This window comes from Trachemys scripta, chromosome 3 (assembly GCF_013100865.1).
Source record: "Trachemys scripta elegans isolate TJP31775 chromosome 3, CAS_Tse_1.0, whole genome shotgun sequence".
NCBI lineage: Eukaryota > Metazoa > Chordata > Testudines > Emydidae > Trachemys > Trachemys scripta.
This window is the reverse complement of record NC_048300.1, coordinates 200736735-200753526: the sequence shown is the minus strand read 5'-3', so window position 1 is coordinate 200753526 and position 16792 is coordinate 200736735. Positions and strand designations below refer to the sequence as shown.

General features: G+C 55.7%; 1 protein-coding gene across 2 annotated transcripts in view; it reads right to left on the bottom strand.

The window, feature by feature from the left end:
- Nucleotides 1-16792, bottom strand: part of DPYSL5 (dihydropyrimidinase like 5) — a 44233-nt gene that overhangs the window by 18193 nt on the left and 9248 nt on the right. For both annotated transcript variants that reach the window (XM_034766846.1, XM_034766847.1), the window contains exons 5-9: nt 15821-15896; nt 13949-14105; nt 13579-13720; nt 12827-12969; nt 12198-12405 (exon numbers count right to left, since the gene is read on the bottom strand). In XM_034766846.1, the coding sequence (XP_034622737.1) occupies nt 12198-12405; nt 12827-12969; nt 13579-13720; nt 13949-14105; nt 15821-15896 (726 nt within the window). The remainder of the gene's footprint in view (nt 1-12197; nt 12406-12826; nt 12970-13578; nt 13721-13948; nt 14106-15820; nt 15897-16792) is intronic.

Sequence of the window (16792 nt, the reverse complement as noted above, 5' to 3'; positions counted from 1 at the left end):
ACTCTGGGGAGGATGTGGGTCTGGGGCAGGGATTTGGGGAAGGGGTTGGAATAGGGGCAGGGTTGGAATGGGGGTGGGGCAGGGGTGGAGTCAGGGCTGGCCGGGGCAGAGGGGGGTTGAGCACCCACCGGCGGGAGCAGAAGAAATGCACCTATGCCCTGGGGGAGACGTGTCTTCTCCTCAGGGATCAGTGCCCCCTCGCCCAGCGTCTGCAGGGACACTCACCCAGTGCTGTCAGACCAGGCGGGTTTATTGGTCACCTGGCACACGGCCCAGGCAGCCCCTCGGGTGGCCCAGAGAACTGACGGTTACAGCCCAGCCTGGCTGGGCAGCCGGCGCCCAGCCCAGCTGCAGTGACCCCCGTGGTTCAAGCTCCGTCTGTCTCACTGTCCGACCTTGGTCAAACTCCAGGTGAGAGGCTTGTCCCTGACTCCTGCCAGCCCCAAACTCTTATCCCCCCCTCGCACCTCCCAGCCCCTGTTCCCCAGCTGGGGCCATAGCCCGGCCTCCCTGCTGAGCAGTGGGGAAATCCATCTGCCAGGGCCAGGGTGGGGCAGTTTCAATGTCTGGGCAATTGGATTTGCTGTTGTCTTCTCGAATCTGCACTGCTCTGGGGACCAGGCCCAGACAGCTCGGTGACACCCTCAGCTGTGTCTCTTAGCCTGCCCGGAGAGCAACCGCTCCCTTGCCACCCAGTGGGGAAACTGAGCCACACACAGGACCCATCAAAACAGTCCCACTCTGTCCCAGGCCTATGAACTGGAGTGTCCAAAGTCACTGTTCTGCTGTGCTCGGCCCTGGGGGGGTCTCAGCTGGAGCCCAGGGTCTGTTCCTGACTGCCACCCGGAGATGTGGACAAACTGGGGGGAGTTCAGAGGAGAGCAACAGAACCGACGAAAGGTTTAGTAAACCTGACCTGTGAGGCAGGGTCACACAGCCGGGGCCTGTTTGGTGTTGAGAGAAGGGGCTGAGGGGGGACCTGAGAACACTCCGCAGAGCTGCTCAGGGCTGTTCTACATGGGGGGGCGGAATCACTTGTTCTCCACGTCCCCGGCAGGTAGGACGAGAAGCAATAGGTGGGAGACTGAGGTTAGCGCCTAGGAAGACCTGTCCAGCGGCTGGGGAGTGAAGGTGGGGACCCGCTCCCGAGGGAGGCTGTGGGATCCCACGTTGGACAAACCCCTGTCAGGGCTGATCCAGGTTCACCCGGCCCTGCCTCTGCGCGGGGGGCTGGACATGGTGCCCTCGCGAGGTCCCTTCCAGCCCCACGTTGCGGGTCCCTAGGGCTGCGGCTGGCAGCTCCTGGATCCACAGTGGCTAGGGGGGAAGCCAGCCCCTGGACCCACTCCCAGCAGGGGAGCTGGAGGGAGAGGGCTGGGGGGGGTGCAGGCCCCAGAGGAGGGGGGAGGCGCTAGGGAAGCAATCAGGGGGTGAAAGGATCCAGGGGGGCTGCCCTCACTGGGAGGGCGGGTACAAGGGGGCTGCTGAGAGGCAGCCAAAGAGGAATACCCCGGGGTGGGGGGAGGGGAGGGGAGGGCAGACACGGAGCAGGAGTGACACTCTGCAAGGACAGCAGGGCTGGAGCAGGGCATCAGGGCAAAGGACAAGATCAGTGACTGCGACCCCCCAGGCTCGCTCCCTTCACAGCTGCCTCCACGCCCCCCCAGACCCGCCTATGCCATGATGGGCCCACGGGAACGAGCTGCTCACCGACCTCTGAGTGATCGCCCAGCCAGGGTGCCCCCATGAGGCCTGCACTCAGTCATCGCTCCTGACTAGCCTCACATAGAATCATAGGACTGGAGGGACCTTGAGAGGCCATCTAGTCCCGTCCCCTGCACTCAGGGCAGGACTAAGTATTGTCTAGACCCTCCCTGACAGGTGTTCGTCCAACCTGCTCTTAAAAATCCCCAAGGATGGAGATTCCACCACCTCCTGAGGCAAATTATTCCAGTGCTTAACCACCCTGACAGGTAGGAACTTTTTCCTAATGTCCAACCTAGACCGCCCTTACCGCAATTTAAGCCCGTTGCTTCTTGTCCTGTCCCCAGAGGTTAAGAAGAACAATTTTTTTCCCTCCTCCTTGAAACCACCTTTTATGTACTTGAAAACTTATCACGTCCCCTCTCACTCTTCTCTTCTCCAGATTAAACAAACCCAATTTTCTCAATCTTCCCTCATAGATAATGCACGTTTTCTAGACCTTCAATTATTTTTGTTGCTCTTCTCTGAACTTTCTCCAATTTGTCCACATCCTTCCTGAAATGTGGCACCCAAAGGCCTAATCAGAGTGGAGTAGAGCAGAAGAATTACTTCTTGTGTCTTGCTTACAACACTCCTGCTAATACATCCCAGAATTATGTCTGCTTTTTCTGCAACAATGTTGCACTGTTGACCTATATTTAGCTTGTGGTCCACTATGACCCCCAGATCCCTTTCCGCAATACTTCTTTCTAGGCAGTCATTTCCCATTTTGTATGTGTGCAACTGATTGTTCCTTCCTAAGTGGAGTACTTTGCATTTGGCCTTATTGAATTTCATCCTAGTTACCTCAGACCATTTCTCCAGTTTGTCCAGATCATTTTGAATTTTAATCCTGTCCTCAAGAGCACTTGCAACCCCTCCCAGCTTGGTATCATCCGCAAACTTTATAAGTGTACTCTGTATGCCATTCTCTAAATCATGATGAAGATATTGAACAGAACCGGACCCAGAACCGATCCCTGCGGGACCCCGCTCGTTATGGCCTTCCAGCAGGACTGTGAACCACTGATAACTACTCTCTGGGAATGGTTTTCCAACCAGTTATGCTAGTGAAAGCATGAAGGGTGGAGGCCTGGAACCGCTCCCGGTGGGGACTCACCAGGCTAGGGAGCAGCGCAATGTGGCCTGACAGTAGGCAGAGAACTGCCACTGGGCAAGCAGCTCCCTGCTGGGTCCCGCTGAGGGAGGGCGTGTGGAGAGGGCCCTGTGGGATCACACATGCCAGAGCACCTGGCAGCTCTAACCAAATCATGCTAAGGAACTGGACGACGGCCTCCCTATGCAACACATGGGGAAAAAAGCTGTGTGATGACAGGGGCCTTCAACCTGAGTGACGGGCTGCAGGTCTCATGCTGCCAATGCTCAAACATTCCTAGGACATTTAAACTGTACCGAGGACAATTTTCTAACTCAGTAAGTGTTGCAGCCAACACAGGGGAATTCTGTATTAGACCCTGTCCTAACAGACAGAGGGGAACTGATCACAGAGCTAAAAATTAGTGGTACCTTTAGGTACAAGTGATCATGACTTGATCACATTTATAAAGTGCAAGCAGTTTTAAAGTCCAGACCGGTAATACACACACTTGGTGCTTGAACAGGGCCAATTTCACAAAAGCTGAAAACAGTTATGAACCAAATCAGCTGGGAGGAAGAACTGAGTCATAAAAATGCAAATGAAGATTGGGAATTGTTTAGGAACAATTCATTAGATGCCCCAAAAGCCACAACTGCATAATTGAAGAAGGCCATACTGATTCAAAAACTGAACTGGTTTAGAGAAGTGAAGGCAGCTATAAAAATATATAAATAACTTCCCCTTTCTTCCATTTGTTAATAGTAATAACTATAAATCAGAAGCTAGGAATTGTAGAAAATTCATAAGGGAAGCAAAGGGACACAATAATAGATCTATGGCCAGCAGAGATAAGGACAATATCTAACCCTAACGGGCCATTGCCTTATGTTAATCCGTATAGCTAATGTGACATTATTGACATGAACTGTGACCGTATAGATCATTGTTGCAACCACTGTTATATATTTGGACATAAGCTTTCGTGGGCTAGAACCCACTCCATCAGATGCATGGAGTGGAAAATACAGGAGCAGGTATAAATACAGGAAAATATGTGATTTGCCTTACCAAGTGTGAGGTCAGTCTAATGAGACAATTCAATTGACAGCAGGATACCAAGGGAGGAAAAATAACTTCTGAAGTGGTAATGAGAGTGGTCCATTTCAGACAGTTGACAAGAAAGTGTGAGTAACAGTAAGGGGGAAATTAGTATTGGGGAAATTGGGTTTAGGTTTTGTAATGACCAACCACTCCCAGTCTTTTTTCAGGCCTAATCTGATGGTGTCCAGTTTGCAAATTAATTCCAGTTCTGCAGTTTCACATTGTAGTTTGTTTTTGAAGATTGTTTGTTGAAGAATTGCCACTTTCAGGTCTGTTATTGAGGGATCAGGGAGATTGAAGTGTTCTCCTACTGGTTTTTGAATGTTATGATTCCTGATGTCAGATTTGTGTCCATTTATTCTTTTGCATAGAGACTGTCCAGTTTGGCCAATGTACATGGCAGAGGGGCATTGCTGGCACACGATGGCATAGATCACATTGGTAGATGTGCAGATGAACGAGCCCCTGATGGTGTGGCTGATGTGGTTAGGTCCGATGAGGCTGTCCCTTAAATAGATATGTGGACAGAGTTGGCATCAGGGTTTGATTCCTGGGTTGATGTTTTTGTTGTGTGGTGTGTGGTTGCTGGTGAGTATTTGCTTCAGATTTGGGGGCTGTCTGTAAGTGAGGACTGGCCTGTCCCCGAAGGTCTGTGAGAGCGAGGGATCGTCCTTCAGGATAGGTTGTAGATCCTTGATGATGCGCTGGAGAGGTTTTAGTTGGGGCTGAAGGTGACGGCTAGTGGCGTTCTGTTACTTTCTCTGTTGGGCCTGTCTTGTAGTAGGTGACTTCTGGGTACCCTTCTGGCTCTGTCAATCTGTTTTTTCACTTCACCAGGTGGGTATTGTAGTTTTAAGAATGCTTGATAGAGATCCTGTAGGTGTTTGTCTCTGTCTGAGGGATTGGAGCAAATGCGGTTGTATCTTAGAGCTTGGCTGTAGACAATGGATCATGTGATGTGGTCTGGATAAAAGCTGGAGGCATGTAGGTAAGTATAGGGTGGTGTTTATGTGACCATCGCTTATTAGCACTGTTGTGTCTAGGAAGTGAATCTCTTCTGTGGACTGGTCCAGGCTGAGGTTGATGGTGGGGTCGAAATTGTTGAAATCTTGGTGGAATTCCTCTTTTGTTGTATTTTGCAGATACAGACTAACACGGCTAACACTCTGAAACCTGTTATATATTTGCAGCAAATATTGTACAAAGGTTGTCGAGTGAAGTGTCTATGGAAAGGTTATGATTTGCTGGTTATGATTATGCTGTCTGTACATGTGTATCATTTTTGAAGTTGAAGTTATGAATATTGCCTATGTATTTGTATCTCAATGTGTAGCATTAGTGAAGAATTTGGGCAGCTTCTTGAGAAAGGAATTTGCAAGTTAATTGCCCAATCAAGAAACAGTTAACTAACAATGGACCTTGAGAGACTCCAGAACACATGAAAAGTCTTCCTGGGACAATCAAGGTAGCATGTGAGCAATGGCTGATCTCCCTGTAAAACAGTAGGTCTCAAACTTTTTTACTGGCAACGTCTTTCACATTGCAAGCCTCTGAGTGCGACCCCCCCAAATAAATTAAACACCCTTTAAATACATTTAACACCATTATAAATGCTGGAGGCAAGCGGGGTGTGGGGTGGAGGTTAACAGCTCATGACCCCCCATGTAATGACCTTGCGACCACATGAGGGGTCCTGACCCCCAGTTTGAGAACCCCTGCTGTAAAAGAACTGAGTCATGCATGGACATGTGACTTGCCCATGTGGCTACAAACTCCATCTTGTTGCTGTGATTTTGCACAGGAGAACAAAAGGGGTTTCCCTCCCCCAAGAAAAACAATATAAAAGGCCCTGGAAACCCCTCCATTTTGTCTTCAATCCTGCTTCTTACTTCTGGAGGAACCTTGCTATGTTCTTCTGTTCTGTGCTACAAACTGAAGCTCTGAACAAAGGACTGAATGACCCATCCCAGCTGTGGATGTTCCAGAGACTTGATTTGAACCTGCAGTTTATTCTATCACTGCTACAAGCCTGAAGCAAGAACTTTGCCATTACTGTATGGAATTGATTACATTTAACCAATTCTAGCTCTCATCTATAATTCTTTCTTTTTTTGAATAAACCTTTAGATTTTAGATTCTAAAGGATTGGCAATAGCGTGATTTGTGGGTAAGACCTGATTTGTATATTGACCTGGGTCTGGGGCTTGGTCCTTTGGGATCAGGAGAACCTTTATCTTTTACTGGGGTATTGGTTTTCATAACCATTTGTCCCCATAACGAGTGGCACTGGTGGTAATACTGGGAAACTGGAGAGTCTAAGGGAATTGTTTGTGTGACTTATGGTTAGCAAGTGGGGTGAGACCGAAGTCCTCTCTGTTTGGCTGGTTTGGTGCCTTAATGGTAAAGGAAGCCCAGCCTTGGGCTGTAACTGCCCTGGGTCATGGAGGCACCAGGCGATGCTCTGGAACTGCTCCCTACGAAGCCAGTCAGGACTCTGGGGGAGCCTCCTCTCCGTGAGGAGACTGTCTCCAGGGCAAGGAGCTTACACAGCTTCCCCTTCCTGGGTCTGACCTCGGAGCATTCAGCATCCCCTTCCTCATCGTGCGCTTACCGCAGCAAGTCTGCCCAGGAGGGCTCCTGGGGAAGCCAGAGGGCCTTGCCCCCCAACTTCGCAGTCAGACGTGACTCTCAGCCAGCTAGTAAAACCCCTAAGGTTTATTAAATGACAGGAACACAGTCCAAAACTGAGCTTGTAGGTACAGAGACCAGGACCCCTAAGTCAGGTCCATCTTGGGGGAAGGGAGGCCAGAGCCCTGTCTGGGCCCCCTCCATTTCCCCAGCCAGCTCCAAACTGAAACTTTTCAGCCCTTCCTCGGGCCTTTGTTTCTTTCCCCGGCCAGGAGGCCACCTGATCTCTTTGTTCTCCAACACCTTCAGATGGCTCTTGCAGGGGAGGGGCCCAGGCCATCAGTTGCCAGGAGATAGGGTGTCAGCTATTGTCTGTGCAGATGGCCTCACACCTGCCCTCTAGGGCTCTGCAACAATCACACCCTGATCCCGCCACCTAGATACTTAAGAACTGCATAAGGGAAACTGAGGCACTCACACAGTATTCAGAGAAAGCATTAAGAACATTCCCACTTCGTCACACCCTGCTCTAAGCAATTTGTCCTGAATTGATACTCTCAGTTTTGTCCCGCCAGAGGCAGCATCGTTACAGCTAATTACTGGTGATGCTTAGGAAATAGGTCTATTAGGAGTCTCCATAATTGTCTATTGTTTGCCTAAGGACTCCGAGCTGTCAAAGAAGACCTGGAATGGTATAAGAATGGCTGTGGTCCTGATCCTTTTTATCTCAGATCTGCTTGATGCTTCAAGCAGGGGAAGCTTAAGCCATAAGACTGAGATCTCCAGTCTTAATCTGGATCACCCTGAATATGGAGACTGGACTATAATTTATGGACCAATTCTGAAAGAACTCTTTGCAACTGCAAAGCTCACCATCTCTACTATGAATCTGATCTCAGAACTGTACTCATGTCTGTATGTATACTGATTTTTTAACCAATACCGTGTCTCTTCTTTTAAAATAAATGTTAGTTTAGTTAATCAGAATTGGCTGTAAGCGTGTAGTTGGGTAAGATCTGGAATATTCATTAACTTGGGTGGTAATGTGTCTGATCCTTTGGGATTGGTAGAACTTCCTTATATGAGGAATAAGATTTTCAGTAACCCTCATCGTATTTGACTTGGGTGTCTGGGCGGAGGCCTAAGGCTGGGTGCTTCTGGGTAACCAGTGAGGTATTATAGAAGCTGTTTGGGGCTGGTTTGGTAAATCTAAGTACTGGAATATCCACCAGCTTTGGGGATTGTCTGCCTCGTTCTTTGCAGTTCACTCTAATTGAGTAACTCCAGTGTGGCCCCCCGGGACCCCAGTCACAGCAACATACACCCACCTCTCTCTCTCTCTCTCAGCTTATCCTGAGAACAAACTTTGTCCTTTCGCCCTCCCTCCGGCCTGGTATCCATGCAAAATATAGAAGAAAACAAGGCACACGCAGGACTTTCAAAAATACTACAGAAAATTCCCGCTTTGTCACACATGGGTTTATGGAAAATGGATCCTGTCAAACTAACTTGATATATTTTTGATGAGATTTCAAGTCCGGTTGCTCAAGGTAACAGTGTTGATATAATATACTCAGATTTCTCTAAGGCATTTGACATGGTACTGCATGACATTGCGATTAAAATACTAGAATGTTATAAAGTAAACCTGGCCCACCGTAAATGGATTCAAAGCTGGCTAACTGATAGATCTCAACATGTAATTGTAAATGGGGAGTCATCATCGAACGGGGTGTTTCTAGTGGGGTCCTGCAGGGATCGGCTCTCAGCCCTACGTTATTTAACATTTGTATTGACGACCTGGAAGAAAACAAAATCACAACTGATAAAGCTTGCAGATGACACAAATGTTGGGGGAGTGGTAAATAATGAAGAAGACAGGTCATTGACTCACACTGATGTAGGGTGACCAGATAGCAAGTATAAAAAATTGGGACAGGGGGTCGGGGATAATAGGTGCCTATTGTTACGTTATGAGTGTGATATAATATCTCATTGAAAGATGACAGAGCCAGAAAGAGTTAATTACCTCACCGGCTGACCTGACCCATGGGTGAACTTTAGAGACTGGTTAGGAAGATCTGTAAATGAATAGAGCTTTGAAATGCAAGTCTGCATTGTTAGAGATAGAAGGGGAGCTGTTTGCTCAGGTCTTGTGATGTAAGCAAACAAGTCTTGTCTATTACTATAGCTTTCATTCAAAGATCAAAAAAGGAATATTAACATTTGTGATGACACTTGAGTGAAATAGTATTATTGTCTCTATGTCTCTTCGAAGGTTGTGGTAACCCGGATCTGAACTGTTTAATGGATAAATTACCCTGTGCTAATTGCCAGGATGTTTGGGAGAAGGAGAGTTAAGCCTAATGTTTTCTCAGGCCAAAAGGCTGCTGGAAATGTATAAGAACCCTGGGACATGATCCTGCTTCATCTCAGAGCTGCTTTGGGTTTCTAGAGGGGGAAACCTTAAGCCACAAGGATTGAGATCCCCAGTCACTGACTGGAGCCACCCTGAATATGGACATTGGACTATAACCTCTGGACTATTTCTAAAAGGACTTTTGGCAACTACAAGCTCACCTCTGCTATGTATCTGAACCTCAAGAATCAAATTCAAGTCTGTCTGTAGATTGATCTTTTAACCAACTCTCTCTCTTTTCTTTTTTAATACATTTTAGTTTAGTTAATAAGAATTGACTATAGTGTGTATTTTGGGTGAGATCTAAGTTATAATTGAACCTGGCTATGTGGCTGATCCTTTGGGGTTGGAAGAACCTTTTCTTTTATATGATGAGATAAGATTCTCAGTAATCATCATCATATCTGACAGGTGTGTCTGGATGGAGGCCTGAGGCTGGGCACTTTAAGGGAACTGCGTGGTTTGGACTTCTGAGTAACCAGTGAGGTCCTATAGAAGCTGTTTTGTGCTGGTTGGTAAATCTAAGTATTGGAAGATCCACCAGCGTTTGGGGTTTGTCTGCCCCGTTTTGTTCGCAGTTCACCCTGATTGAGTGACCTCAGCTGGCTCCCATGGGCAGCACCGTCACACCTATATAAGAAAAAGCCCCCAAAATCGGGACTGTCCCTATAAAATTGGGACATCTGGTCACCCTACACTGATGTGGATCGCTTGGTAAATTGGGGGCAAGCAACATGTGTGTTTTAATAGGGTTACATGTAGGAACAAAGAATGCAGGCCAGATTTCCAGGCTGGGGGGCTTTCCCCTGGAAGGCACAGACTCTGAAAACAATTTTGAGGGGTGGCCTGGACTATCAGCTGAACTTGAGCTCCCCGTGTGATGCTATGGCCAAAAGGGCTAATACATAAGCAGGGCTCCTGAGGAGGAGTTGAGAGGTTATTTTACTCTGTGTGGAAGTGGTGCGACCACTGCTGGAGTCCTGGGTCCTGGTGCCCACAATTCCCCAAGAGATTCTCCATCACTCACGTTTTTCTAACAGGTCTGTTCTGGGAATTATTTAGGGCAGGTCTCAGACTAGCTGATCTGATGCCCGCTGGCCTGGGGATCTATGAATGTCTGAACTCGGCCGGGGCCGGTGACTGGGATCGTTCTGGGTGAATGAAACCCTGGCCACTGGTGGGGAAGCAGCTCCAGGAGCCCGGGGCTTTCCTAGCCAAGCAGGGGGCCCTGGGCTCAGACGCTTTGATGGGAAGGAGCCTTCCCCTTTCCCATCCCTCCCCACTCAGAGTCAGAGGAGGCTGAGCCGGCGGGATCCAGGGCTCCCCAGAGTTGTGAGCTCCTGGACCTTGAACACAGAGCCTGGGTCCCAGCCAGACTTTGTGTGGACCCCTGCGGAGCAGCCCTGTCCCTCACTGCACACCCACCCATGGGCCAGTACTCGGCCCCAAGAAACCTCACGCAGCACCCTGCCGACACAGTGTGATCCCCCCACTCCGCGGACTCAGGAGGGGAGACAGGCGCACGACGGGTCCGAGTTCCCCTTCTCCAGAGAGGCGTGAGGACAGCCCCCCGCTACCCAGGAGGGAGCCAAGACCCCCAGGCGGCACGGCCCCCAGCGCTTCCCCCGCCTCCTTCCCAGATCCCGGGGCTGGTCCCTCGGCTTGGCCCCAGTCCTCTCTCATTGCTGCCCCTGAGCGCCATGATGTGAGCCACACGCTCCTCCGGCCCAGGCTCCATTCAACACCCTCCTTGCCCTCCCCTCGACCCCCTTCCCTCGGCCAACGCCCCTCCCCTCAACCCCCTTTCTTCGGCCAACGCCCCTCCCCTCAGCCAATGCCCCGCCCCTCGGCCCCTCGGCCAACGCCCCTCCCCTCGGCCAACGCCCCTCCCCTCAACCCCATTTCCTCGGCCAATGCCCCTCCCCTCAAACCCGTGACCCCCCGGGGCAACAACTCTCCCCATGACCCCCCAGGGCAACAACTCTCCCCCCAAATCCCCAGCATGCCCCCATCTGCTCCCACCTTCTCTTCCCCCTCACCAGTCCCAGCTCCCCCCATACAGAGTGGGCAGAGAGACATGCCCAGGTCGCTGTGTGACTTCCCCAGCCACCCCAGAGCTGTGCCCAGCAGCCGTACAAAGCCTGCCTCTCTGCTGGCCTTGCCCCAGCTCACGCACCGGCCTCCTCTGCGGGCATCACATGGAGCCAGCTCACGGCAGCAGGGGGCAGGCGCTCCTCAGTGCCAGCTGCATCACGTTCTCCGGCCCAGCCGCTCCCACCACTCCGGTGGCTGCAGAGCAGCCGCAAAGCCCAGCAGTGCGGGCAGTGGAGTCAGACAATCACTCCGCAGCAGGGCGCCTGGGCGTTGACTCTGAACCCTAATGATACCGATGCCAACGTAGGTGGTATGTCACTGCTCACCCCAGCGGGCTGCAGAGGACAGGAGTGCTCTCCTCTCCTGGGAGCGCAGCCCCTTTTGCCACCGCCAGTGAGTAGAGTACAGGAGGGGACCAGCCGCCGGGCTCCTTCCTGTTCCCCACCCTGCTGGGGCAGAGCCTCCGGCTCAGCCCTCTGCCGAGGTGCTACACGGCGGGAGACGGCCTGGCCTGGTGCTCAGGCTCGCCAGGCAAAGGCTGCTCTCAACCAGCGCGAGAGATGCAGTGTTGCCGGTGGGGGAATCACACCAGCCAGCTGCCCCCGTGCACAGCGGCAGGGCACCATGGGTACAACCCTTTGCCCTCCGGCCACCTGCAGGTTCTTTGCCTTGTGGAATACCCCGCAATAGGAGGAGGAAGGGAGGGAGTCGGGGGTCCGCTCCTGGATTATCTCCTCCCGGAGGCTGGGCCCCACAGCTGTGACTGAGCCTGTAGGCAGAGGAAACCCACCCGAGGCTGCCCTGCTCAGCGTGGGCTGTCTCCGGCCAGCAGGGCCCCTGCGCAGCGCCCGCCCATGCTGCCACATGCGGCCCCCTGCAGTTGAGAAGAGTGGGAGTGGCCAACGGCTTCCTACACAACCAACCGGCCCATCTTGCTGCCGAGGTGGCCCAGCGGCGGGATCCCGGGCTCAGGCACCGCGCCACCTTGCCCTGCACCATGATCCTGGCCCCGCTCCGGCCGTGTGGGGACGTGCAGGGGCGGCCAGGCGTGCGGGTGACCCTGAAGCCATGCACAGCACCGCAGAGCACGGGACACCCAGCCCCACCCCCTACCTTCTCCCGCTGGACAAGCTTCTTGTAGACGGAGTCGGGGAAGGAGCGGAGCGGGCAGAACTTGCCGGTGCCCTCAGCACACATGAAGACACCGTTCTCGTAGACCACGCGCCCGCGGCTGATGGTGACCAGCGGCACCCCGTGGCAGCGCATGTTCTCATACAGGCTGATGTCTCCCCCCTGCACCTGGGTGCTGGCAGAGATGGTCCTGCGGGTGACACAGCGAGAGCAGCTGGTTACAGCCTGGCCCAGAGAGGAGGTGGCTCACTGCACTGGGGCAGCCCTGTGCTAAGAGCCAGCAGCGCCCCCTGCAAGGGCCCAGGCGCGGCGCAGCCAGGAGCCCCCAGAGCAATGAGCAGCACCTCCCGGCACCGGGACATGGATCGCTCGCTCCCCCCCCGGCCACCAGCGTCTGTCCTGGGCCCGTCGGGCACCAACCGGGACACGGCTCGCTGCCATCCCCCCCCCCCCCCCGCGTCTGTCCTGGGTCCATCGGGCACCGACCGGCCCCGGGACGCGGCTCGCTGGCCCCCCCCCCAAACCAGCGTCTGTCCTGGGTCCGTCGGGCACCGACCGGCATCAGGAAAAGACGCTCTGCCTCTGCCCTTCCCCCTTGGCCCCATTCCTACCTGGTGGCTTCAGGGTCCCACACCACAATGTCTGCGTCGGCCCCGGGGATGATGCGGCCCTTCCGTGGGTACAGGTTGAGGATCTTGGCCGCGTTCGAGCTGGTCACGGCTACAAAGCGGTTCTCGTCCATCTTCCCCCCTACCTGCAAACACAGCAGGGGCCTGAGACGGCATGGTGGGGGGTGTTCTGCTATGGCCCCTCCAGGAGGACTGGGGGCACTGCTGTCAGAGGGGGCAGGGTCCCCCCATCTCTCCTCCCCCGAGTGGTGCGACCTGCCCCATCCCGCCAGCGGCTGGGAGAGGAAGCTGCAATTGCCCCAAGTCACTCCTAGCTCCCCCTAGCCCCATGCCACAGGGCTGAGCCGGGGATCCAGCACCAGCCAGGGGCTGCCTCATGGGGTGGGCAGGACCCAGATGCAGACTGAATGCCCACCCCCTATGTTACCACAGCCCCAGAGAGCCAGGTCACACCCCACGGGAATGCAGCCCCCTCTGGGGGGCAGCGAGTAGCGGTACTCCACCACGGTGCACAGGGAGGATGGGCACTTGTCAGGATCGGGCCCCAGGCTGTAGTGCCTCAGTGGTCCGTCTCCACTGGCAGGGCACGGCGGTCCTGAGAGTGCCACCCACTAGCACGGCTCCCCACAGCACCGGAGGTGGCCAAGTCTGGATCCCGACCCAACGTGTGCTAGGCTCCTCATGCCCGACCCGTGGCCGTGCAGCTGTGCCGCGCCCGGGGCAGTGCCACGTACCACACCCCGCTCCCAGATGACGCTCATGCGGTCTTGCACGCCGCTCACGCCGTGCGGGATCTTGGTGAAGTCCTCCTTGCCCATGGCTTTCTGCTTGCTGGTGAAGGGTCGGTGGTCGGAAGCCACGACATTCAGGGTGTCGCTGCCAGGAGAGAGGGGAGCAGGGGTTACCGGCCCGGCGGCCGTGGTGCTGCTCACCCTGAGGGCCCTGGCACATTGATTACAGACCAGCGCCCATGGCTGGGACCTCTCTAGTGCCCGGCAGTGGAGCAGAGAGTGCCCTGCCTGGGGCTCTAACAGGACCCATGGGTCAGGCAGCACCAGACCCGCAGGATTAGCCCATCCCCTAGCAGTGCCCGGCGGCCCTCACTTGGCTAGCAGGCTCATGAGGTAGGTGGAGGTGTTGGTGTCCAGCCGCAGGGGCGGCACAGTGACGTAGGCGGCGGCGTGGGACCAGTCCTGGTGATAATAGTGCAGGCCCGTCAGCGTGGCGTGCGCCGTGGTGGTCTCTGCATACACCACTTTCCCTGCAAAGAGAGAGGGGACATGGGGGTCGGGGGGATGGGCTGTGGCGCTGGGGTGCGGCCCAGGGCAGCGTGTGGATCGCCTGGGGGCAGGAGTGTTTCTCCCGCCACCCTGCCAGCCTCATGGCGAGGCAGCACGCGGATCCCCGCCCCAAGGAAGAGACGGTCTGCAGAGCCGTCTGAGGGGCTGGCACCCTGGGACGGGCCCTGCAGAGCCGTCTGATGGGCTGGCACCAGCCGCCTGGGCACAGTGTTACACAGATGGTATAGGGGAAACTGAGGCAGAGGGCCGGGGGGGACTCGCCTGGGTCACACATCATAAGAGCTAGGTAGGGGCTAGGACTTGGGGCCCTCACCTCCAGGCCTGTGCTGCAGCTACTAGACCCCAGGGCTCTCAGGGCCACAGAGCCACTGCCTGGCCCATGGGCCATCATTGCAGGGCAGCAAATTGGCTGGGGCTTGGCCAGTTCCCTTGGGGGGAGCCATGTGGGGAGATGGGGCTGGGTTGGGGGTGGGGGGCTGCAGTGTTGCTGGGGATCGTGTTGGGAGCTGTGTGGAAAGGTGGGGTTGTATTGAGAGGCGAGACCGGGCAGGGACCGCGTGGGGAGATGTGGCTGGGTCGAGGGGCCGGGGGCCGCAGGGGCGAAGCTGGGTGGGGGCTGCGGGGGGGGGTGGGGCGGGGGGGGGGGCGGGGGAGGCAAGGCCGGGGGCCGCGTGGGGAGGTGTGGCTGGGTCGAGGGGCTGTGGGCCGTAGGGGCGAGGCCGGGCAGGGGCCGCGTGGGGAGGTGTGGCTGGGTCGGGGGACCGGGGACTGTAGGGGCGAGGCCAGGCAGGGACCGCGTGGGGAGGTGTGGCTGGGTCGAGGGGCCGTGGGGGCGAGGCCGGGCAGGGGCCGCGTGGGGAGGTGTGGCTGGGTCGAGGGGCTGTGGGCCGTAGGGGCGAGGCCGGGCAGGGGCCGCGTGGGGAGGTGTGGCTGGGTCGGGGGACCGGGGACTGTAGGGGCGAGGCCAGGCAGGGACCTCATGGGGAGGTGTGGCTGGGTCGAGGGGCCGGGGGCCGCAGGGGCGAAGCCGGGCGGGGGCTGCGTGGGGTGGTGTGGCTGGGTCGGGGGGCCATAGGGGCAAGGCCGGGCGGGGGCCGCGTGGGGAGGTGTGGCTGGGTTGAGGGGCCGTAGGGGCGAGGCCGGACGGGGGCTGCGTGGGGAGGTGTGGCTGGGTTGCGGGGCCGTAGGGGCGAGGCCGGGCGGCTGCTAGAGACTCACGGACGTTCTGGGAGTTGCTCGCTCCGCCCCGCTGGCCCGGCTGCTCAGGTCAGCCCCTGCTGCCTTCCCCAGGGCCCGGAGCCCAACAGGGTCCCAGCAGCTGCTGGGCTCTAAGGCGCTTGCTGCCAAGGGAGCTGAGCGGCAGGGGCTGCGGGGGCAGCAGCCTCGGCCCCACAGGGAACATCAGGGGCGGGGGTGAGGGGCACCACTGCCCAGGGGCAGACTTACACTCCCCCGCTCAGCTAAGGGCCCCCCCGGCCCATGGAAAGAGTACGCTGTGGGCGCCCGGCTGCGGCCCACCCCTGTGGAAACTTCTATTAAGACAATGACCTTCCCAGCCCGTGTGGTCGGCCGGGCTCCCCCGGAAACGGGGCCCTACGCCAGGCGGTGGCTGCTGACCGGAGTTGCCCGGGCCAAGCGCAGAGCCAAGCTGGGGAGGGGCAGCGCCCAGCCTTACCTTGCATCTTAGCGGTAGCCACAACATCGCCGGCAGACACGCTGGACACGTTGACCAGGTAGACGGGGCAGTGAGTCTGAGAAGGACAGCGCAGGTCTCAGAACTGGTGCCGGCACCCCCAGCCACTGCGCACCACCCCCCGCCTGCCCGCCCGGCTCACGCCGAGGGCTCCGGTCCCTGGACAGGTGAGAGCCCAGCTCACCTCTGCCCCTGCACCCGCCAGCAGAGCGCAGCAATCCCTGGGTGGGGGAGCCGCCCAGGGAGCCATGCAGGGGGCATGTGATGCTGGGAGCCGCCATGGCCCTGCGTCCACAAACAGGGCCGGCTCTAGGTTTTTTGCAGCCCCAAGCAAAAAAAATTTTGGCTGCCCCCATCCCAACCCTGGGCTCCTCGCCGCACCCCCCTGCCGCCCCAGCCCTCGGCTCTCCCCCCCACCACCACCTGCACCCTCCTTCCGCCGCAGCCCTGGGTCACTGGTAACTCGCTCCCACGGCAAGTCATTCAGCAGGAATTGTAGGTGTGCACAGAACACAGACAGGATTGGTTCCCATATGGTTACAGAACTGCAGTAAAGTGGAACAATTTTCAGCTTGTGTGACTGGAGGATATCTGGATGCAGATTATAAGACTGTCCTACATAAATGAGGAAAAGTTGAGGTGCCTTTATTATTCTTTTGTTCCCTCTTTCTTTCTATGGGGAATTTGCCAATGCGATATCACTGTCTTCCTTTTAAACAAACAAACAAACAAAAGGCAATGGCTGTTGAAAATAGCAATTCCAGTCCTAATAACCACTGGGAAGCATTTCTTGCTACTTTTCCTACAGCAAGTTCCAGTGGATCAGTAGATTTGATTTGGGAGAAATGAAGTAACAGCCGCCCAAACGGAGCTTGAGCCCTCCTGAATTTTGAGGTGTTCAGATCTGGAAGGCAGGTGCCGGGGGGGGGGGGGCGGGGGGGGGACGGTGCCCCC